The sequence below is a fragment of the Vipera ursinii genome (genome assembly GCF_947247035.1).
Source record: "Vipera ursinii genome assembly, chromosome: 3".
In the NCBI taxonomy this organism is placed as follows: domain Eukaryota; kingdom Metazoa; phylum Chordata; class Lepidosauria; order Squamata; family Viperidae; genus Vipera; species Vipera ursinii.
The window spans coordinates 52,710,062-52,734,679 of record NC_139516.1 but is presented as its reverse complement, the minus strand read 5'-3'; the positions used below and the strand labels follow the sequence as shown (position 1 = coordinate 52,734,679).

At 42.2% G+C, this 24,618-nt stretch overlaps 1 protein-coding gene across 2 annotated transcripts in view; it reads right to left on the bottom strand.

Annotated features, from left to right (window-relative positions):
- The window catches only part of AMPD2 (adenosine monophosphate deaminase 2), a 62,442-nt gene that overhangs the window by 5,565 nt on the left and 32,259 nt on the right, over window positions 1-24,618 (bottom strand). For both annotated transcript variants that reach the window (XM_083357800.1, XM_083357799.1), the window contains exons 2-16: window positions 23,950-24,083; window positions 21,340-21,470; window positions 19,512-19,580; window positions 17,838-17,949; window positions 14,900-15,086; window positions 12,716-12,857; window positions 10,497-10,586; window positions 9,635-9,764; window positions 8,972-9,166; window positions 8,362-8,493; window positions 7,201-7,364; window positions 3,415-3,541; window positions 2,940-3,103; window positions 2,516-2,636; window positions 1,687-1,860 (exon numbers count right to left, since the gene is read on the bottom strand). In XM_083357800.1, the coding sequence (XP_083213926.1) occupies window positions 1,687-1,860; window positions 2,516-2,636; window positions 2,940-3,103; window positions 3,415-3,541; window positions 7,201-7,364; window positions 8,362-8,493; window positions 8,972-9,166; window positions 9,635-9,764; window positions 10,497-10,586; window positions 12,716-12,857; window positions 14,900-15,086; window positions 17,838-17,949; window positions 19,512-19,580; window positions 21,340-21,470; window positions 23,950-23,979 (1,968 nt within the window). In that variant the 5' untranslated portion in view covers window positions 23,980-24,083. The remainder of the gene's footprint in view (window positions 1-1,686; window positions 1,861-2,515; window positions 2,637-2,939; window positions 3,104-3,414; window positions 3,542-7,200; window positions 7,365-8,361; window positions 8,494-8,971; window positions 9,167-9,634; window positions 9,765-10,496; window positions 10,587-12,715; window positions 12,858-14,899; window positions 15,087-17,837; window positions 17,950-19,511; window positions 19,581-21,339; window positions 21,471-23,949; window positions 24,084-24,618) is intronic.

The window sequence follows — 24,618 nt, the reverse complement described above, 5'->3', positions numbered from 1 at the left end:
TGACCTTGGGACACAGCAACGGTCGTAAATATGGACAAGTGGCCAAGCATCTGAATTTTGATCACATGATCATGGGGATGCTTCAAAAGTCGTAACTGTGAAAAACGGTCATAAGTTACTTTTTCAGTGCCATTGTAACTTCGAACAGTCACTAAATGAATTGTTGTAAGTTGAGGACTACCTGTAAACAGCTAAAGCAACATCTTAAGTCTTCTAAAAACAGTGTTGGTGTTCCAAGCTGCCATAAATATTTCTACAGACTGAAGTGGAAATATTGTTGTTATATCTACCACCATTTTTACTTTGGTTCTTATGACCGAAGTTTGATCTTTCAGCCATTAGGTGGAGACATTTCAATTACACTGGACAATAAAGATTTTGCTTCCCAACACATTCCTGTGTATTAGCAACAATTTTTGCTGCTAATAACAAAAATAACCTGTAATTTAACCTATCATGTACCATTTTATAGAAAGCTTCTGTTTTTACAGAATGGGAATATACACCCTTCAGGACCTGTTGGCTATGATGCACACATGAAATAAACAAATAAGCTTAACTTCAACTGTTGTTGAAGCTTAATAATAATAAAAAATAATTGATGATGATGATGTTGTTGGAAGGGACCTTGGAGGTCATCTAGTCCAACCCCCCCTCCTCAGACAGGAAACCCTATACCATTTCAGACAAATGGCTGTCCAGTCTCTTCTTAAAAACTTCCAGTGTTGGAACATTCACAGCTTCTGGAGGCAGGTTGTTCCACTGATTAATTGTTCTAACTGTCAGGAAATTTCTCCTTAGTTCTAGGTTGCTTCTCTCTTTGGTTAGTTTCCATCAGTTGCTTCTTGTCCTGCCTTCAGGTGCTTTGGAGAATAGCTTGACTCCCTCTTCTTTGTGACAGACCCTGAGACACTGCTATCATGTCCCACCTCATCCTTCTCTTCATTAAACTAGTCATACCCAATTCCAGCAACCGTTCCTTATATGTTTTAGCCTCCAGTCCCCTAATCATCTTTGTTGCTCTTCTTGTACTCTTTCTAGAGTCTCAACATCTTTTTTACATTGTGATGACCAAAACTGGATGCAGTATTCCAAGTGTGGCCTTACCAAGGCATTGTAAAGTGATACTAACACTTTCACATGATCTTGATTCTATCCCTCTGTTAATGCAGCCTAGCACTGTGTTGGCTGTTTTGGCAGCTGCAGCACACGGCTGGCTCATATTTAAGTGATTGTCCACTAGGACTCGGAGAGCTCTCTCATAGTTACTACTATTGAACAAGGTACCACCTATACTATATCTGTGCATTTGGTTTTTCTTGCCTAAATGTAAAACCTTATTTTTTCACCATTCAATTTCATTTTGTCAGATAGTGCCCAATATTCAAGCCCGTCAAGATCCTTCTGTATTTTAAGCGTATCTTCTGGAGAGTTGGCTATTCCTGCCAGCTGCTTGCAGTACACCAGGTACAACAGGAATATCTGCAGAGATCTAAAAGTAGTGGCTCTGCTGCTTGGAATGAAGCATTATGCAATTAACACACGAAAGAGGCAGAGGAATAACTTTATACAGCTACGTTTTGTTTCTAATATTTTGCCACACTACCTTAGCTAAAAAGAAGGGCATCTTTCTTCCCTTGTGCCATCTTTCATTCTTTTGGATCACAACCGCGACATGACACTCACCTTAGTGAAATGGAACTGCAGGGGATCATCTGTGGACAGGGAGACCATGAGGCCCCGAGACAGGTACTCAGGTAGTGGATTACGATGGTAGCTTAAGAACAGACTGTTATTGCTAAGTGGAGACATAGCAATGCCAATCTGAGCCAGGTAGTAGAGATACTGCAGCACTGGTGCCTAGAGAGAAACTCAACGTTAAGGCATGGGGTATCTCCAGCAAACATTGAGCCCTGCCTGATGTTTGCTTCTGGATAAATATATAGGGATTCCCCTTCCTTCAAGCCACTTGGAACAGTCATGAATAGAAGCTCTTCCAAGAGACTGTGAATATCTCCAGCGTGCCCAATAATGATCTATTCACATTTTCTTTTTAGGAGCATGGTTCCTCACGTGGTTAGGATGCTGGGTTGACAAGCAGCAAGCCAGCGTTCGAAACCAGAATGCTGCTCTGGGATGGGGTGAACTCTTGTCGTTTGTTCCAGCTCTTGTGACCTAGCAGTTCAAAATTGTGTAATTACAAGTAGACGGATAGGTACCAGTTTGGTGGGCACATTAACAGGGACGTGAAAGGTGCTCCCAACTCCCCCGGGCAATAGTGATGTCACTGGCTAATCCTTTCAACGTGAAAGCACCTTGGTACTTCCGACATGAGTACAATGAGATTTTTTTTCCCTTTTGCCTAGGTTCCCACTGCATGCTTACCACAACAGTAGCCTTTATCCCAACACCCAAAAGCTTGGCTTCTAAGCAATGTTTCTGCTTCATCGTATATACAGGCATATCCAGAATTCCTTGTTTTATATGTGGTACCAACTCACTGGCGTTCCCTTACCTTGCGGAGAAGGAGGCCATGAGATATGTTCTCTGACAGCATGAACCCTGACACAAGATGATGGATGGGTCCTGCCTCCCCACAGTGGGGTCGCACCACAAAGGTGTGGAAGCCCCGCTTCCTAAAAAAAAAAAAGGAAAGCAAAATATACAGCTCAGTCAATCAGATGAGTAGCATTTTGGAAAAGGAGAAGTCAAAATGCTGGTAAGATGGAAAGAGGAACAGAAATGAACACCCAACTTACAGCACCAAAGATATGAAGCCGAAACACAGACCACAAGATCTGAGGATTTGAGCTAGTATTACCAGAAAGGTGAGAGAAAGTTATTCAAGGCCTTAAAAAAAGAACAACCATGTGATTCTGGGGCAGACTCAAATTCAGAAAAGGTAGGTGAGGAGGGAGATGAGTACCAGACCACCTTACCTACGCAGATGATTCAACACCACCATATTAGCATATGTGTAATAAAGGTAATAGGAATATGGTGGATTATCTTCTTCCACCCAATTGCCAGGCAAGGGACTGTCCAAGTTGAAGATGTGGTGCTCTGGCTTGGACTCATCATCTACGCTATCAAAACCGTCCACCTGCCCATTCAGAACCCGGAGAAGGAAAGAAAAGGGAGAGGATGAGAATAGGCATGTCAGTTTTGGGACCTCTTACTTCTTCATTCGCTGTATGCAGATTAGGCAGAGTGGTTATGACAATGATTTAAGACTGATATATATCAACCATAATCAACCATACACCATCTTCAAGATCAAGTATATCCAAGAATCAGATATATAACATTTGTGTACAACCACCCTTCACTCTGCCCCAAAGGCAGAGATACTATTAGCCACCCCTTTAGCAAGTACTAGGAATTACGATTGCTTTTTCCAATATCCCTACTTACATGCTCCAAGAAGAGATGCAATTCTGGGTGGCTGGCAGGATTGATGGTGGCTTCAAAGAGAGGTAAGAAAATGTTCTCCAACATCTCCTGAAAGTTGGCCAACTGTTTCTTTGTTTTGTATACGTCGCTGTTAAAAGTCAAGATACAAAAAGGAATAGTGTGCTCCATCCATCACACATAACTCTCTTTCATTCCCGATAGTTGACAATAAGTGTTCCTCAGACCTTTTTTTCTGAGCTGAGGGCTATAATTATCAGTGGTGTAGTGTGACACTCCACATACCCACATCCTTGGAAGAAGAGAGTGGGGAACATATTTCCTAGAAGACTGAACTAGTTCACTTTTTTTTGCTTCTGTTGTCAATATATTAGGTGGTACCTAATTCCTTGTTCTCTGGGCAGAAAATCTCAAGCTACTCACAATCACCTTGTAGGGGAGAAGGGCAGATAAAATTTTAATAAATAAATAATTTTGATGAATAAATAAAGACATGTTACCAGTCCAATTGATTTTACTCTGGTACTAGAAAACTGCAAACACCTCTTCCCGCTTCTCTGCTTTCCCTGGCATTAAAAGTTATGGTGGAAATTATGAACAAATAACTAAGTGTTCCTTGATCACACTTAAAATCAGCTGCTTTGTGATAAGGCTTGCACAGCTTCTGGGAATGAAAGATCACTTAAGTAACCCAACCGTTTCAGCAATCCACTTCCCCACAGTCTTCACTGCATATGTCATACAGCAGAGATGGCTGGACGATATAACTACAGTTGCAAGAAAAAGTATGTGAACCCTTTGGGATTACGTGGAGTTTTGCATGAATTGGCCATAAAATGCGCTCTAAACATCATGTAAGTCACAACAATAGAAAAACACAGTCTGCTTAAAATAATACTACGCAAATATTAGCTGTTGTCATGTTTTAATTGAACATAAGATGGAAACATTCACAGTGCAGGGTGGAAAAAGTATGTGAACCTTTGGACTTAATAACTGGTTGACCCTCCTTTGGCAGCAATAACCTCAACCAAACGTTTCCTGTAGTTGCAGATCAGACCTGCACAACGATCTGGAGTAATTTTGGACCACTCCTCTTCACAAAACTGTTTCAGTGTAGCAATATTCTTGGGATGTCTGGTGTGAATAGCTCTCTTAAGGTCATGCCACAGCATTTCAATCGGGTTGAGGTCAGGACTCTGACTGGGCCACTCCAGAAGGCATATTCTGTTCTGTTGAAGCCATTATTTTGTTGAATTACTTGTGTGCTTTGGGTCATTGTCCTGTTGCATCACCCATCCTCTGCGGAGCTTCAGTTGGCGGACAGATGGTCGTACGTTTTCCTGCAAAATGTCCTGATAAACTCTGGAATTCATTTTCCCATCAATGACAACAATCCGTCCAGGCCCCGAGGCAGCAAAGCAGCCCCAAACCATGATGTTTTACAGTGGGGATGAGGTTTTGATGTTGGTGTGCTGTGCCTTTTTTTCTCCACACACAGTGTTGTGTGTTTTTCCCAAACAACTCAATTTTGGTTTCATCTGTCCACAGTATATTTTGCCAGTAGTGCTGTGGAACATCCAGGTGCTCTTTTGCAAACTTCAAATGTGCTGCAATATTTTTTTTGGACAGCAATGGCTTCCTCCGTGATGTCCTCCCATGTACTCCATTCTTGTTTAATGTTGTCCTTATTGTAGATGTGTCAACAAAAATGTTAGCATGTGCCAGAGATTTCTGTAGGTCTTTAGCTGACACTCTAGGATTCTTCTTTACCTCATTAAGCATTATGCGCTGTGCTCTTGCAGTCATTTTTACAGGACGACCACGCCTAGGGAGAGTAGCAACAGTGCTAAACTTTCTCCATTTGTAGACAGTCTGTCTTACCGTGGACACATGAACATCAAGGCTTTTGGAGATACTTTTGTAACCCTTTCCAGCTTCATGCAAGTCAACAATTCTTGATCGTAGGTCTTCTGAGAGCTCTTTTCTGCGAGGCATGGTTCACATCAGACAGTGCTTCTTGAGACCAGTAAACCCCAAACAGGTGTGTGTTTTTAAAGGGCAGGACAGCTGTCAGCAACACATCCAATATCATCACACTGACTGGAGTCAAGGTTGGCTCACTCCTGGCTCCAATTAGCTCTTGGAGAAGTCATTAGGCTAGGGGTTCACATACTTTTTCCACCCTGCACTGTGAATGTTTCCATGTTATGTTCAATTAAAACATGACAACAGCTAATGTTTGTGTAGTATTATTTTAAGCAGACTGTGTTTTTCTATTGTTGTGACTTACATGATGTTTAGAGTGCATTTTATGGCCAATTCATGCTTAGATTGTAAGCCGCCCTGAGTCTTCGGAGAAAGGCGGGATATAAATGGGATTAAAATAATAAATAAAATAAATAACTCCACGTAATCCCAAAGGGTTCACATACTTTTTCTTGCAACTGTATCTTATACCCAAAGATGCTTTTTCCAAAGGTGTGCAAACATTTTGCTTCTCATCCAAAAAGCTTCTTCAGTCCTGAAGTGAAGAAGCTTCTTGGATAAGAAGCAAAACATTTTCAGAGAAAAAGAAACAAGGAAGTCCAACTGCCTTTTGGAAAAAAAGCACCTCTGGGACAACCGTGACTTGGATGGTTGAGAATCTCCATAGATAACTATTTTACACAAAGGGAGGATGAACTTTTGGGGAAACGTGCAAGTTTTATGACCACTTATCAAATACTTTCAAAGTAGCTTTGGTCCTGGTGCTTCTGTTGAGATTGTGGGGAACAGATTTGCAACTGGCTCTTCCCCCATCCTCCCAACACCACCAACAGAGGGACTTTTTCTTTTTCTTTATGGTAGACAGAAATCTGTTGCAACCCTTTCCAGTTCAGATGTTTCATTAGTCAACTAGATACTGTAACACCATCAGTGCAAGTCGTACCATTGTAGCTCATATAAACTGGTAGTGTACTTTACTGAGCAGCTAAATCCAAAGGGTGGTTTCCTACTAAGTGGCATTACAACTGCTGTCAAAACTAGTGAAGTCAAAACTAAGATCCAAGCAGAATAGTAATGTGCTCTCTATATTTCTTATCAAAATGGTTGCTCTCCCTTACTGTCAAAAAATAAAGTGGAAAGCTACTTGTAGCATAAAGAGCCCTCTATAAAGCAGTAGAACCATTTCCTCCAAGGATACCCAGATGCATAATAAGGCACAGTGATCTCTCTGATCCTATACACCAGGGGTGTCAAACTGCTGGCCCATGGGCCGGACGCGTCATCCAAAAGCTGCACCCACCCCATTGCCGGCAATGGCGCAAAGGCTCCGATACGTTGCACGACGTCATGTGACGTCAAGAGTTTGACATATTTGCTATACATGAATGCTCTGAAATTGGTTCCAAGATTGCAGCCTATAAGGTTTATCCTTAATAATACACATTCAAACAACATGGGTTTTGACACTCTTCTAAAAACAGACAGTGGAAGGGCAACCTTTATCTTCTTTAGCATGGGTGTCAAACTCGCCACGTCACGTATCTCAAACTTTTTGCATTGCCGACAATGGGGTGGGCCTGGCTTCGGTATGATGAAACTGGCCAGCAGGACAGCAGTTTGACACTCCTTTAGGGTGTAATCTTAGTGCTTATGAAAAAAGCACGTCCTATACTCACTTTTTACTAGACAGAAGTGGCTATTGGGCACTGCTAACACAGCAGCTAATGTATGCAAAGCCTTTGTGATTCAGCGAGTGTCTGGATGCTTTTGAAACTGCAAAACCAAGAGAGAGGTACTCACAATAGCCGAGGCACCTGCACCAGCCAGCGTACATTGTTGGAATGCACTCTGTGGGTAACAGCCCACTTGGCTAACTTATCCCATTCATCCCGTGCTCGGCCATAGATAGACAGTCGCAGTTCTGCGTTCTGATATTTGCTCTCTTCCAGGTCAGACATTACTTCCTACCAGGAGAGCAAGGGCTTGTTAGCGCTTTAAGAATAGGAGCTTTTTCTAAAAAAAGATACACGTTCTTATATCCTGCCTTTTGTCTGAGAGGTCTGGGTGGCTTAGATGGGGATCTCTCATTTTCTTCCCAAACAACAATCCTAGGAACCAGGTTGAGTGACAAAGAGATTGGTTTAAATTCATTCAACAAATTGTGTAATTAAATAGAGAAACTACCTGCATAACACCTGATCTACTTTTGTTATTTTAGCCATAAGGTTTCTTAGGTTCATAAAACACACTCGGCCACAGAGCCTCTTTCAAGCATAATGCTAAGCCCAATATTAACCCACAGAATTGGCTAGGCACACCTTAATTTCCAACCACAATGACTGGGTAAGTATTGTAGCATGGCATGGTGTGCCACAAATATGTTGGCCTCAACTTTTGATAATTGAAGGACAAATGTATAAACATGTGAAGAGTGGGCTTGTAATGTTCAGAAGTGAGTTATGGCCCTAGGCTTGTAGTAATCAAGAAACAATGTTCATACACCCACCACCTCTTTCTGCTCACCCCCTGCCACTTTATTACTTATTACTTTTATTACTTTTCCAAAACCAAACTGCTTGTCTCTCCCAAGCTTCAAAGCACCAAAAGATAGCTATATTTAAATCTGCCTAACTTGTTCAGCCCCCTGGCTTTAAGAAAGTATGTACAAATGGGGCCAGGCAGCTGCCAACCTTGCAAGGTAGACCAGATGTGAAGCAAAACCAGATGAACTGATCCTACTTTGTTATCAGGTTACATTAACGGAATCCTGTAAGTCTGAAACTCCATTGCTCCCCCACTGCCTTTACAGCCCAAGAAACTAGGGTGGGTCCCTTCTGAGACATCTGCCATGTCGATATTCCTTCTGCAGTCTGTCTCTTGTCCATCTGTTCCCCTGGCTGTGGCCATTCCCTGTCCCTCTCTCTCAAGGACATCCCCACATACCATCACAGCAGCCCTCACCTTAATTATATGAGCAAAGTATTTTCCAGAGACTTGGTTGTCCGTTTTAATGAAAATCTCACGCAGCACAGACTCTCCTATGGGGTTGTATTTGGCATTGAACTTGTCAAACCGATGGAAGGTGTTACGATCCTATTAATAGAGAGGATGCCAAGTTAAATCCCGATAAGCCAGAATGCAACAGCACTGCCTTCTCTTCCTCACTTAGCATTACTGGTAATGATATATTTCTTTAATCAGAATTCCCTCCATCATCCCCCTTCGATTGGAGAGCAGTGCCTCCCAAGATCAGAAGCTGCTACATATTTCTTTGAAGAGCACTTTCTTCTCTTTGGTAAATACGACCAAATTACCTCTTGGAGTTAATTGAGATCAGATTTTCTATTCCTTACAACTGAGGCAACTTTAGAACTGTGTTCCGGTAGACCCGAAAAAGTCAGGAACTACCATTCTGCACGTGAGACTCTTCTACTGGAAAGAGTTAAGAAAGCTTTGTCCAGCCTAGTGTCCAAAGTTAAGATCACCATTTAATCCACTAGGAAAACCTGTTTTTAATCCTCTTTACAAGTCAAGGAAAAGTGCCCCTCTTTGATGGGTGCATCTGACGTACCGCATGGACATCAAGGGTGTCCACGCTCAGATCGTATGCTGTGAGATTCATGGTCTCAAAGACCTCTTTAAGGGTTTGCTCCTTGCCCTTTTCCACATGAACGATTTCCTCCAGATGTTTCTTCATAGCCCGTTTGATGAAGCGTAGCAGATGCTTCTGATTCATGCAGGATGAAGCATGGATGTGTGTGTCCACCTGCTCAAGGAATTAGTGGATAAGTACGCAAGCTAGGAAGGTGCAGGCTCAAATGTTATCTTAGACATCAGCTCATTAGCTGACTTCAAGAAAAAAACTTTTATTCTCAGACTCGGCTTTGTTTTTCAATCTGTAGTACAGAAGTAACACTGACTTTCTTCCAAGATTGTTATAAGCATTAACATAATTATTTGGATGTGGTTTTTTAAAAAGACAGTCCACATATATCAATCCAAAATGGGCCAGCTAAGTGTAAAATTCAGCATTTCTGTTGAAAGTGTCCTGCTATCAATGTAAAACCAGTAGATTCTGCTACTGTTCTCTTATCAGTACAAAGAGGTAAAGGGCTGTACTGGTGAAGCTTTCTACAACAACTATTGAACTTTCCAGGTTCAACCGTCTGTGGCACTGACATAGTCTGTAGCCCTAACTACCAGCACACATTCTCAAATTATACAGTGGTTCTACCTTCCGAATATTGTAGAAGTCACGGTGTGGCACCTTCTTCTGAGCTGCCAGCTCTTTCATCTCGTTGAGCAGGACATGCATCTGGAACTTTGAACTTAAGTATTGAAGTCTCCTATAGCAGAAAGATTTTCTGTCCAAAGGTGAAAAGAAAACAAATTAAGATTTGCACACCCTGATTAGAACATTTCCCATGTGAGTTTTAATTTCAAGAGTATCCCAGAAGCTGGCTCAGTACAATAAATCAATAAAGGAACAATCTGCCTTTCCAGAAAATTTTACATTACTGATGCGAAAGCTAAGTACTTCTTTCCAGAAACAGAATATGGGAATTACTAAAGATCCCATACGATCAAGCCTATGCCAAGTCAGCCTAATGGTGAGACTACAGTGGCTACTGTAGCCACTTTAAGTAGCTACTGTCTATTTACAAAAATGCTAAGAAATTGAAAAAAACCTTTTGGCTCCTGATACCCAAAGTTGTTTTAAAATAGGGGTGTCAAACTGCCGGCCTGTGACGTCGCGAGTGTGACATGTCTGTTTTAAAGCATTCTCTATTGTAGTCTGGAGGACACTTACCTACCTTCAAAAAGTCCAATGCACTTTCTTTCAACTTGAAGAATACATTTTGATTATCCCATAAAACAGTCATTATATGAATTATTGACAATAAATAAATAAATCTGTCTCCCATATAATCTTACAATGACAATGTGTTTTACGTAATAGATTCCATGATCCTAATGTATATAAAGCCATGCTTGTAGTATGGCTATTTGGAAAGAAGGAGTTTGACACCTCGGTTTTGCATATACAGATCAAAAAGGTGGAAAAGAAATACAGATAAAAAAGGTGGAAAACTTACATGGGGCCATTGATGATCAGAGCCATCAGAACATTCATGTCAGCCACAAACTCCTGCAGGTCAGGATAAGGCAAGTCCAGTTCAGTGGTCCTTTTCAAAGTGCAACAGAGAACAGACCCCAAAGACATGAGCGACGTTGCATCATGAAAGGAAAAGCAAGGAAAGAACAAGAACCGCTAGCAGCAGCTTACACTGCCCGGCTGTGCATTAGGGGATAGTTTTTTTTAAAGTAACCCAATAGGTATAAACCTGTCAAAAAAACAGCCTCACCAATAATCCAGAAAAAACACTGTATTATTGTCAATAGTCACTAGTACTTTGAAAAGATGTATTTTACTCGAGAAAATAGAGCAACACGATGTTCTGAATGATTTGTCAGGCCTGAAGTAAGAGACGGTTTCTCAGGTGGTAAGAGACATTTTAGAGCAGCAGACCCAACTTTTCCAGCTTTCTGGACTGATGGTGGTGGCAGCGGGATGGGAGACGGAATGGTTCCAGGCCATGCGAGCAGCGGGCACGTGTGTGCAGTTCCAATTGTGTGAGTGGAGGGCACACTCGCTTGCTTGCACAGCCCAGTTCTGAACAAGGCCAGGGCCTGGTGCCAGGCTGTGGCCCAGGGGTTGAGGACTCCTGATTTAGAGTACAGTGTCGTCAATATCTTCGTGACATCAGCCTCAAAGTTTCTTTTATACCAGATCAAGGAGTTACAGTAGGAGTGGAGTCCTATGTCTGGAGCCCTAAACTTGGTTATGAGCTAGAGCAGGGGTCCTCAAACTTGGCCACTTTAAGACTTGTGGACTTCAACTCCCAGAATTCCCTAGCCAGCCATGCTGGCTGAGGAATTCTGGGAGTTGAAGTCCACAAGTCTTAAAGTGGCCAAGTTTGAGGACCCCTGAGCTAGCGGGTAATGAATGTCAGATGGTTGGATCCACATCAGATCGAAGTGAGAGCAGCTGAAGATGCCGAGTTGCAATATCCTGCTTTTCCTTCCTTGCTGTTTCATTCTCAGTTCAGAAGTGTATTTTACTAGTTCCAATTGATACAAAAACTAGCATCAGCCCGGACCAGTGTTTTTCAACTTTGGCAGGTTTAGGATGCTTACTGGGGGAATTCTGGGAGTTGAAGTCCACACATCTGAGCCTGCTAGTCTGGACTGTAGCAGTCTGCTTTAAAATCATTGTGGTTTCAGTGATGCAGAAGTCTTGAGTTCGCTATTCAGTTAGCACAAGGTGCAGATAAGTTACAATTCTTTGTGTTTATCTACTGTATTTTGGCTACTAACTGGTTTCAGAGAACAGTGAAGGCCTAAATATTCAGACTCCTGTGTAGCTGGTGGTACTTCCTGTTTTTAGCTTCTGCCTTTTCAGGCTAGGCTGGTGGGAAGTTAGAGAAATGTTGTCTGGTAATCACACCAAACTTGTGAAAGTTTCCTAGCAATTGTTCCAATTGCACCATTGTGTTTTTTTCCATCACTTGCCACATACTTTTAAAAGGCTTTTTGTTAAACTTGACTTTCCCAGGATGTCACGAAGCTGTTATTTGTTTCGTTACTAAAGAGTGAAGTTTTACATATTTTTAAAAATAACCTTTTTTATAGCACTTTGCTTTGAAAGTGAAAGTAAAAATGAAAGCACAGTGCACATTTTTTTATTTATTTGCTTTACTCTGTTCTATTAATGGCATGTACTTTTTAGTCAAGTAATAAGCTTTCCTAACTGAAATTTGTTGTCTCATTACAGGTGATTGGCAACCACAGCTCCAGACTATTTAATAAATATTATTTTCCATATTTCCTGAGGCCAGATAGATAAAGGAAAAAAGTTGTCTGCTTTCTTGCTATTGTAGTAATGCTAATCACCGCACACTATATGCACATAAATAATGATTGGCAAAAAAAGGAAATGTGGCAGATCCATTTTGTGTATACCACAAAATATTGCTCGAGAATATACCATGAGCCTTCCTAAAATATAGATTACCTCCATATTTCTGTCTTAGATAATTATAGATTAATGTTTACTTTCATTACATCGATGTTTCGTTTGGAGTTTATTAAGTCAAAACATTCATGATTCCTAGCTGCTGAGAAAAATGAGAGGATCAGAAATCTTGCTCAGCTAAATATGAACCATAGATGACATCATTGGCCCAGATGTTATGTCTCTTCCAGATTTTCCCTATTAACCAGGTTATTCTCATGACCTCAGCCACCTACTTACTTGTCAGTGATGTCCTGCTTGGTGTACACATGAACTACTCCATTGACCATCCTGAGGCCAAAGCCAAGATCTCCAGGCATTGAGTCAGGATCACATTTCTCATAAGGGTGCTGGTGTGCAAATGGCGGATGCACTGGAGCATCTGTAACAGAGGAAAATGCTTACAAGAAGCCACCCATCTGCCCAGTGACCTTGGCTGTTGTAGTTAAGAGTTGAATAGAATGCTAAAAGAGAAATACAAAGCTAATTTACCTCGGGCCCACACTATAATTCCCCCCCCTTTCAGGGGTTGCTGAGTTCCCATCCTATTCCTCCAACGGTGCATGGGCACAAACCAAGCAAATCAGTTATGCAGAGGCTGAATAGGTACAGGTAGTCCTATGATGGCTATTAGGATTGGGTTTTCCATTGCTATGTGATGTGGTTACAAAGTGTGACTGCATCACTTAGAGATAACAATCCCTGCAGTCCCGGTCATTGTTGTTAATCAAATCCCATGGTTGTTAGGCGAGGCAGCTTCCTGCCAGTATCCACAACCAAAATCAGTGGGGAAGCCGGCAGGAAGTCTCAGGCTGAAAGGGAAGTAAGTGACTGTTGCCAGGTGGGGAAGGGAGCAAGAGAGTGTCCAGGGGAGGTTGAGGAGAGAGCGAGGGAAGATCTGGAGGAGTGTACAAGAGGTGAGGCACAGGTCAGCATGGGTTTACAAGGGGAGTGCAGGAGAGGCATGGGTCGGGGAGGTGAACAAGGGTGCATGAGGGGGGAAGGGTTGGGGAGGGAGTATGAGAGTGTATGAGAGATGCGATATAGGTTGGGGAGGCTGTGTGAGAATGCAAGGGGTTGTGCAGAAAAACCCAGCAAGGGTCAGGGAGGGTGTGAGGAGATGTGGGAGAGGCATGGGGAAGGTTGGGGAGGTACAACGGAAGCAGGGCGAGGGCCAGAGAGGCTGCAACTGGCTGGTATGGTACAAGCGAGGAGGGGGCTGGGGGAGGTTGCATGGGTAAAAGAGACTTATCCCAGCAATTTGTGATCTTCCCTGCCAGCTTCTCCACCGACTTTCTGGGCAAGCTGGATAAGGAAGGTTGAAAATGGTGAGCATGTGATCACAGGGTACCGCAACTAGTCATAAGTGTTAACCATTCATAAGTGCCAAGTACCCATATCACAACTGTGGGACCGGGTGGTGCTGGGATATCCAGAACTCCAAGGACCAGTCGTAACCATCATCCCCTAGCACTGGTTTAACTTAGAACGGTCACTGAATGAATGGTCACAGCTGAGGACTACCAGTAACCAGGTTAACTTTATATTGCATGTAGAATGTGATGGGGCCACGGCAAAGTAGTACCCAATCCTCCCCAGATGTACTGGGCTACATCTCTGGCCATCCCTCACTTGGCAGCTTTCCATATTTGAGGATGGTAATCCAAAACATCAAGAGACACAATGTTGAGGAAGCCTAATTATGTTACTCCTTCCCATTTACCTCAAAATCTGTTTAGATTGCAAGTTTCTATGGAAACACAGAAAACTTGCAGCTTTGGATGTAGTCGAAAAATGTAGACTACACGTAAAATTCCTTTGTTATTCCTGAAAAGAATGCCTTTTTCTCTTTCTCTTTGAATTTTAGAAGTAAGTTTCTAATTGGCTTTAGACATAGCTTAAGATGCATTGGAGACGCCTGTTTCAACTCATCAAATCTACAGGCTTTTTATTTCTCCTGTCATAGTTAACAAAGATCCTATCCCTGTCCACTTCCTTTTCCTTTATTAGCAAAATCCAAATAGAATATACAGAACACAGCATATACCAAATAAGTGCAATCAGCCTTTTTCAGCATAGAACTGGAATTTCCTACATGCTTTTTAAAATCTCTCCCTTAGACCCCCACATAAAAAAATCTGTTAGTTTACAGAAATCTTGCAGAATGCATAAGCATGGAGAGATAACTGTGGAGTTCCTGCAGCTGTCCAGTCTAGTCTATCCCAGGAGCAGATAATGCAGGATTTGTTATTGTTGTTGGGCCTCAAGGTCGTCTCCTTCCAGACTATTTGCCAGGCTTCGTAGTTTAAACTATCAGCCAAAAATCCTATTGAAGCCTCTTTTTCTAACTACCAACTTGGCCATCTCTGTCACTAGAATTAGGGAAATGCTTTTTGTCAATCCATGCCCAGTTTTGATCCTTACCTGCAGCCACAGGAGTCTCAGGAATCTCCTCGTACATCCTGGGGGCAAAGGGTTTTTCTGAAAGATCCTGCAGGAATCGTGCTGTGGTTTTACAGAAGCTTTGCAGAGAAAGCCCCATGTACTTCTCCCGGATAAACAATGCTTTGACCACACTTTTAGCAGCATCCAACAGGTCTGTGAAGGGCACCTGTATAGGGCAAAAGAAAAGCAGTTTATTCAACTGAGGGGGGTTGTCAAAGCCTCGTTGTGGAAAGTTTCACAGGCTAAAAAACAGAAGGAACACCAGAGAAGCAGTCTGAATACCAGAAGGCCTCAACAAAGGTTTTGCATTGCACCAGAGTAAATGTCACGAAAACCAGCTATTAAGGAACATTGCCAAAATACTTTCTAATATGTTCTCTGTGATCTACTTTTTCTTTAAAGGAAGCAACATTTGGAGATCACAGGATTCTTAATCCATGTTTTATCTCATATGCATGGTTTAGTCAACTGAAGCTATTACAACATCTTAATAGTCTACAGAGAAAGTTACGATGCAGCCAACTTTATATCTGGCAGGTCTGCAAGAAGCCAAGTCAAGTTGGTTGTTCAGCAAAACTCTCGTTCACACATACATATTTCCCCAGGGGTTTATGGCAAATTGACTTCAGTCTCCAATGGGAGACTTGAGGAAGTTTTCTGTTCATCATTTTTATTGTTTAGTATGTTTTAATGACCCTAGCACTGATGATGTTATCTAGTTTTGATAATGAAATGTCTGCAAGAAAATAAGGAAGCTCAGAGAGCACCAAGGACCCTCATGCTTTAAATAAGTTGTTTTATATTAAGGAATAAGACTTTTCTTTTTCGTCTTGTATGCCACTCAGATTCACATATCTTGAGTTGGGCACTTGAATGAATGCATATTCAACAGCTAGTAGTTCCAGTTCAGCCATTACAAAGACTTATATAACTCATTATGCAAGTAGCAGTGAACAACCCCCATCCCCGTTGCTTGTTGCATAGGTGTAGTAAAGAAAAACTTATCTCCCTGCTCACAACATGGTTGCCTCAGCAGGACCACCAAGATTCTGGCTCACATAGAAGTGACCAGGGGAAAATTAGGCTCTGAACTACCAAATATTGGTAGTCAGTGGACACTGACTTTTCACTTATATCACCACTGTAACTGCTCCAGTGTAACTGTGAGAGGGAAGGATCTGCTTACTGTGCTCACCTTCTCAGCTGAGGAAAATATAGCAACATTTGTGGCTGGCTCCAAGGCTGAGGTTTCTCTCATTCACTTTATTCACTGGCTTCCCTCTCTTTTGCTTTACTTATTTATGTATTTGTTTGTTAAATTTAAATTTCTCTCCTGTCTTTTCATCAACAAAACAATCCACACTGGAGCACGTGCGTGAAAAATAAGCAAGAATAAGTTAGAAAATAATTGTTCAAAATGGCCGTTCTATCAAACTTTCCCCCCCTCTGAAATGTAGGGCAGCAATGCCAGAGCAGCACAGAGGAATCGGTTTAACCCAAACATAGATAAACGGCTACATCTTAAACTGATCATCCTGGAAACGTCAAAAGCTTGGCCCCAGCCATAACTCAATAAGGGGAGACTTGCCCAGTCCTGAGAATGCCCTCTTTTGGGTCGCTGCATCCCAGATCCCTGGCTGATGTAGCACCTCCGAGAACACATCCTGACTTGAACTTGGTTGAAGGGCAGCTCAGCTGACGAGTGACTCTATCAAAGCTCCTGGGGAACTTACTTCCCAGAACCCTGCAAGGCCTTGGGTTTTTGTAAAAACAAACAACATTCCAGTTCTCAGCAACAGCAACAGCAGTTTTCTTCTGCATTGCTCTGGAAGTCAACCCAAATCAGCATGGAAGAATATGCAAAACAAAAACCACATGCTTTTGCAGCAGCAGCTGTATGGGTTATTTTTTTTTTCTTTCTTTCTTCAAATTCATCCCTCAGCCACTAGGAAAAACAATTAAAAGCCAGTAGAATGTTTTTTTAAAAAAAAAACAAGGGTGAATAAGCACTTTGAAGGGATTCTACCCCTTTTAAAATGTTTTTTTTAAAACCACCAACGTCTGTAAAGTGAGAAAAATTGCATCTTTTCATTCAGGTGGGGGAGCAGAACATAGTTTTTTTTTTAAAAAAAAATAATAGGCACTGAAAAATAACAGAGCTTAACTTTTCTATTTTACTGCTTGTCCCAAAGGTGCTTTTCCAAAAGGTAGCTGGATTTTCTTGGCTTTTTCCTTGAAAACATTTCGCTTCACATCCAAGAAGCGTCTTCAGTTCTGAAGAAACATCACCCAGTAGCTATCTAATGTGAAACTCTTTGAATTCTGTGATTTTCAAGGAATACATATAATATTTGGGGAATGTAGAAAACCTTCTACAATGTGGTTAGCATATCTGTCTACCTAATTTACTACCTTACCCTATTAAATTCTCCATTATAGGAAACTTTAACCAAAAAACCCCCTGTTGCCTGTGGTCCATGTGCTTTATCTTCAACCTATGTTTTCTCCCTAACTCAGAGCAAGGACAGTAGTTCAGCTTTCCCCAATTTAGCATCCTCCAGATATTTTGGATTTTAACTCCCACTCGCCTTGACCAAAGTGGCTTAAGGTAATGGGAGTTGTCATTGATGTAGCACGCATCAAGTTGTAGATGGGTATCAGAGACTAATTGTTTCTCGGGTATTTCCAAATACAGCAGCATTATGTTCTGTAGCAGGAGTAGACAACTAAGTATCTTTCAGATGTTTTCATCAGCAACAATCAGATTATTGATAATGGAGACCAGAGGTTTGGGGGCTGTAGTCAAAGATAGGTGGAGGATGTCAACTTGCCCATCTTTGTGGGAGGGTCTCTGAAACAGAATCAATGTGTATGTGTTGTGGAAAATGAGAACAATTTCTAAACCAAACAGACTTACTCCACATGTCTCTTCTCCAGAGATGGCGACCCTCTGGAACTCTCTCTCCAAAAATACATCTCGCTCTTTTGGAAGGTGATCTACTAGATCTTCACCCTGTTCTTTAAATAATCTGGGGGGAGAAGAAGAGGGAAAAGAGGGAGAATGAAGGAACCACCATAAGGAATAGTCTCTGATCAATTCTGTCAGGCTACAGGAGTCCCCTTTTCCAGCAGGTATGTGAAGATACAAAATCGAATACACAAACATGGGCAACACAGGGACTTTCAGGCGTATCCTCCAATGGCAGCATTGTGAACTATGGAAAAGGGGTGAGGAACAAGCAGTGGGCAACAAATAGTTTCAGACCTGTGGGCATACAACATACAGCAGAACTAGTGGAAAAATGTCCCTGAGCCCCAAATTTACCAGTTGCTTGGCTGCCCATTTCTATATTGAACAATCAAACATTTGGTTAAGCAGGGGTTTTCAAACATTTTCAGGCTGCAAAAATTCTTAGATTAAAAGAAAAATCCTGGAACCCATAAAAAGGAGGCAAACTTCTAGTGATAAAAAAATTGGCTGTGCTTGAATCTTTCTTTCTTTCTTTCTTTCTTTCTTTCTTTCTTTCTTTCTTTCTTTCTTTCTTTCTTTCTTTCTTTCTTCTCCATGAAGTTCTGGTAGAACCCCATAATTCTACCAAACACAGTTTGAAAAAAAAAACCTGATGTAGAGTATCAGAAGAATAGATTTCCCAGGGCAACAACTTGTCCTGGCAAAGCTGAAAGAGTTGATCATCTGCCTAAAACAATGAGAAACATCCTACTTGGCTGAGCTTCTGGGTTCACTAGGACCCGAGCTGCTCAGTCAACCAATGCACAATGAAAGAGGGAGGGGGAAAGGAAAACGTAAAACAGAGACAAACAGCTCTATCCACTATGCCTGCCTTGAAAATAATTGCTTTAAGAAGGACAGGAGGGAAACAGAGCTCAGAAAAGGAACAAGGGAAAGCAACCAATAGTATAAAGTGAGGAATTCCCCACTCACTGGCGTTGAGATTTATGGGACTTGAAGATGCAAAAAATAAAATGAGGCTTGGTTTAGCCCAATAATATTTGGTGTAGTCCAAAATAAAATGGTTCCCCTATTTTTCAATCTTAAATAGGATTTTTTTCTCAGAAGAGTTTGCTTAAGTGACACACACAGATAAGCATTTCAATATGGCAGCTGACTTCTGCCTTTCCTTTCCAGCGATGTCTTTTTTCTAACATACCCAACTTTTCTTGGAGGTCAAATTCACTTCTGGGAGTAACTCCACTTCCATTCTGAACTCTGGTTTTATCTGAATCCTCCCAATATGGTTACTCAGCCTTTCCCCAGCCTGGTGCCCGTTAGATAGTCCATCATCATCCCAAAACAACAGGACAGCAACATGTTGGGGGGAAAAATGCCTTCGCTTAATGTGGATTAAGGCTTTCTTAGCAGTTTGTGGAATTAATTTTAATAGCAACACCCCCAGCGGTGGTACAATTGCATGTGGGATACAGTGTGTGCAGGGGGGGCAGAACTTTTCAAAAGAGAAGGTCACTCACTCTGGATCAGTCAAGGTGGGAATAAGGAGAAGAGTCAGCCTGCGGGAAAGTCCCGCACCCACCCCTGAGTCAAGGGCAGAGAGAATTAAGGCCAGGCACTCACTGTAGGTCGGCATCACTGTCAATTTTCAGGAAGTCCTGTTTGGCTCTGAGTAAAATGTCAGGTTCTAGTCTGAGGACAAATGGGAAGTGGAGGCCAAGGCCAAGAAAAGGACAAACAGTCAGAGAGAGGAGAAAGAAAGAGGAAGAGGAAATGGTAAAGAAGATGAGGAGAAAAAGAAAAACATTGGCATTAATGCAGAAACCAATATCAGAAATGGCAGACACTATACAGTAATATACTAGCAATGGGGTCCAAAAGAGAATGAATGTAAGAGGTCCATGTAAGATATCATGACTACGCTCTGGTTTGGTTAGTGGAAAAGCACTGCTGGTTCCCACATAATCTTTTCCCTTTATTTGAATTTCCTTCTCTCCTTCCTTTCTCTTCTTTGATTACTGTCAGCCAGTTTGTTTCCCAAACCAATCCTAAACCCTCTACCCAAACTCCTTTCATAGGGTCTGCCTTTAAGAGATATAGGTAGGTAAATAGCTCAATTGCTTTCTCTTTACTGGGATAAACTCATTATACACATATGATCCATATAATGCCCCTTTACAACTGAAGATCAAAGACTTTTGGGACAGTGGGAATATTTTCACTGGAACAGAAGGAATCCGTTATCTCCAATATTGCCCTGATAAAAGGAGGTCTTACACTCTCCTTAAGAAGTTATTTTCCTGGATCTCTATTTGTGCTTCTTCTCTAAAAGTCTGCTTTTCCTAGATTGCCACAATATCCCCCACTGGGCATTTTTGGGAGTGGAAAAACTGGGCTTCTAGAATAATTTTTCCCCCAGTGAGTAGACTGCCTTCTTGCTGTTCAACAGAACTCACATGCATTAATCTCTACAGCAAACCATGTTCTGCCTATTGTCTTCCTTCTCCCTAATTTTTTTCCTTCCAATGGATCTTTCCTTCTGTCTCACCTCTGCAATTCCCTCTTCTTTCTTCAGAGAATCACAAGTGCACCACTGGTTGCCAGGCATCAGGCAGGTAAACAGGCAACTGGCACCTTCCATTTCCTCTGCCTAAACAATGTCCCCCCTTCACATTGAGGCCCTGGCTTGAACCACTGAAGAAATAGCTCTGAGACTTTGCAGCCCTTCACAAGTGAGATTCTGGTTAGAAGTAAACATCTGCAGGCTCCTAATGGCCAAATATGCCATTATTCCACCATGCTGTTTCCTCTCCCTGTTCTGGTCTCTAAGAGACTATAGGAAAGTACAGTAAGATGGAGGTAGATAAAACCCAGATATTTTCTGCATGCTGTAAGGTTGCTAGTTGCTAAAGAATCTTTTCAGTGACAATCTAACAGTAAGAAAACTGTGTGCAGGACAAGCAAAGTGTAACAATATCAGCCACACACATATATGCACATAGACACACAGTCGTGCCACTGACAGATGACTATATGAATGCTTCTCTTGACATGATGGTTACTATTACTGCAGAAGTAGAAGCAATGAAATGACATTCCTGGATATTTCCAAAGTCTCTATCACACTTTTTCTAGACCAGGGGTGTCAAACTGCCGGCCCCGCAGACCGGATGCGTCACGTTAAAACCGCGCCCACCCCATTACCGGTAATGGGGGAAGTCACGATACGTCGCGAAACGTCACGAGTTTGACACCCCTGCTTTAGACTGTAAATAATCCATTTGATTAAAAAATCCATTTAATTTTTTCCCATCTTTTCCAGTTTCAAATATTCTTACCATCCTGTTCTCTTTTTCCCAAAACTCCAGTGAAATGTTCCATCCTGCTCTTGAAATATCAAAAGGAGTTCGGAGAGAAGCTAGGGAAAGTCCAAAAAACATTGGCAACTTACTTCACATCCTGGCTAATCTGCCGCTCCAACCGTTGGCGCCTCTCTTCTAGCTGTTCGATGGGGCTGTCTTCTGGGAATTCATAGGGAGCACTGCGCATTTCATTCTCAGCCAATGAGTGACAAAACAACTCCTGCAAGCATAGCAGCACAGTGCTACTGGAATATCGATACAGGTGTGCATGCAACTTCAATGAAGGACTTAATCATTCTATGAGGTTAGATAGATGGGCAGGCCCCTAGTCCCTCCCCTTAAACATTGCCACCTTAAAGGAACCAAAAAACATGCCTTTTCCGTGGCAGCCCCTGCCTTATGAAACACTTCTCAGGACTCTACCCTCCTAGCCTTCCAACCAGCACTGAAGACTTGGCTCCCCCTGCCCCAACCCTTTGTGCTGGGATAGGATGAGGGGACGGCATGTTGGAAGCTTGACTTGGCACCAGGGTGGTGTTTTTTTTAGTATTTATGATTTTAATAGTTTTAATATGGTTTTTATGTGGTTTTAATTCTTTATTTAGAGCAGGGGTGTCAAACTCAATTTCATTGAGGGCCGCATCAGCATTGTGGTTGCCCTCAGGGGGCCAGGTGGGTATGGCCAGGGTGGGCGTGGCCTACTGGGTGGGCGTGGCTAGAGTGCGTATGGCCTACTGGGTGGGCGTGGCCAGCTCTACATCGTTCCCATCAAGGGTGCCTATGGGGGCCTGGGCAGGAGTGGGACAGATCTGAGGGTCTCTGGCAGAAGGAGGGTCTCTGGGCCAGGGCCAAGGCAGTGGGGGCCGTTCCCTCACTGTTTCCAGGATGGCTTCGCGGGCCACATGAAACCACTTCGCGGGCCGGATCTGGCCCCCGGGCCTTGTGTTTGACACGTCTGATTTAGAGCTATCCAGAATTTGGTATAAGACAGGCAGCCACAGGTAGTCCTTCGGTTACCATAATGGAACCTGTCCATTACAGTTGTTAGTTGGGATGACCACAAATCAGGTCGCCCATATAACTGACCTGATTTTAGGATCTTTTTTCTGGTGGTTGTTAAGCAAATGCCATGGCTATTCAATAAAGCAATGGTTTTCTATAGGCCAGTGTTGCCAAAAACCAGAAGTAAAGACCGGTTTTCGGCCAAATGGTTGTAAAATGTGGTCACATGACTATGGGAAGTTTAAACCACTTGCTTAATGCCCAAAGTGCAGTCACGTGATCGAAGGGAGCGGGTGGCTGTTGGAATTCAAATCTGGGTCAACTTTGGGGGAGCTGTCCTAACTTTGAACAGTCATTAAGCAACCAATCGTCGGTCAAGGACTACCCGTATATAAATGTTTTAAATAAATAAATAAGGGAAGCAAATTTCTATTATGCGTAAGAAACAACCATCTGAGGAGTCCATCAAAGGTTGTTCTGGGACAATCTGCCAGGACTAGAATCTCCTGCCAACATCAGTGAAAGTTCTATGGATTAGTTCAGTGAATTAGAAAACTAAAACATGATGTACCCTTGATTAGGACAGTAATTTACATTGAGGTCATAATTATAGTAATCTAAAATTGTTCCAGTGTTGGCTGTTGGATGAATCTTATAACTGCTGCTTCTCATTGTTCAGGTCAACAAAGGACACATCAATGATTAATAAAGGCAAGGCCACACCCAGGAGCATACCTTATCCAGGATGTTTTAGACACACTGATTTGTCAACCTCAAGGAACTGCCAAGTAAACAAGCTCTTACCTGCTTCCTATTAAAGTAAGGCAGAAGCTATATAACCTAACACAGTGTTTCTCAATCTTCCCAACTTGAAAGATGAAGGGACTTTAACTCCCAGAATTCCTTAGCTAGCATTTGCTAACATTTCCCTCTCTCCACCAAGATGTGAAGCCTGAGAAACACTATACTACAGTGTAGTGCATGAAGCCTATCCAACTTGTCAAAAAACCCCACATGACCAGGCTGCTTAGTGACGGCAGTTCCGATAGTCCTAATTGCCGTCTGTCCTGAGCGATGACTGCATGGCTCACTGAAAGAGGTCATCATGTGGCCATGACCTGCAAATTCTTGCCAGCTTTCCTTCATCAGAAGCCAGCAGGGAAGTTCACAAATTGTAATCATGTGACCGTGGGATGCTGAGATTTTGTAATTGTGAGGCAGGTAACAGCCGTAAGTACAAGGACCAGTCTTAACCACTATTCATTCAGCACCATTGTAACTTCACTGAATGAGTGGCTGTTAAATGAGGACTACCTGTATTAGATTACAATGTTATCACCTCCAGTGGCTGGCTTCTGGCGCATACTTTGGGAAGTTCGGAGTAGAAGGTGAATGGACAAAAAACCCTTGTTCTGCTTTTAATTTCTGGGATCCAAAATTAAGTTGCTTCAAGAGCAATTCTTTACTAACAGACTATAAATCTATTTTCTCCAGTCAACCATTCTCTCCCATAAATGCTAGAGAACCACATGGATTCAAAACAATTTTCTCCAAATAGAATGACAAATGGTCTTTTTTCATATTAAGGAAAACAACCCAAGAAAAATTGCATGACTTTAACGTGTTCAGTTTACAGCCTTTCTTCTACAGTGAACAGTGCACTGCACACACAACTGGTGAGGAAGAAGCAGATCTACCTCAGCAAGCTCTTTGTACTTGCCATCCATGGAGGTCCGTAGGTCAACAGGAAAATGCTTCAGGCAGTGGGAAGGCCCTGGGAGAGAACGTGCAGGCTGCAACTGCCGGGACCGTGGCCCTCCTCCGTGGATCTCTGTGAATGCAAGGAGGATGGGAATCAGGCAGACAGGAAAAGCTACTAGGTCTGAGAAGCAAGAGGAACGAGCCAAATATTAATAACATCCTCTTTCTTCTTAGATCATTGGCAAACTTGCAGTATTAGACCTCAGTTTATTCAGACTCATTTGTAGATCTTGGAAGTCGGCAGATTTTCACTGAATTACTGTTGTTGCAAGACAATTCACTTTTCCATAAATACCATCCCAGTCCAGTTGGCACATTTAAAGGAAAGTGACTTTAGCTTACAGAGGTGTATCACGTATATCACACATACCCCTTTATTCACCAATTCAATGTTCTCCCATATTAGCCTTAGAAATCAGTTCAGAACTGCTAACTATGCGAATCAGGGTGGGAGAGCATTCCATAATGTATTTTAGAAATGTCCAAAATTAATTCCTTCAGCTCCTCCTCCTTAAAAGACAAACAAGCTTGTTATTTGTGAATAGTTTCCAAAAACTATTTCTATCTTTGTGCTATGAAAAATATGCTGTTGGGACTCATACCGG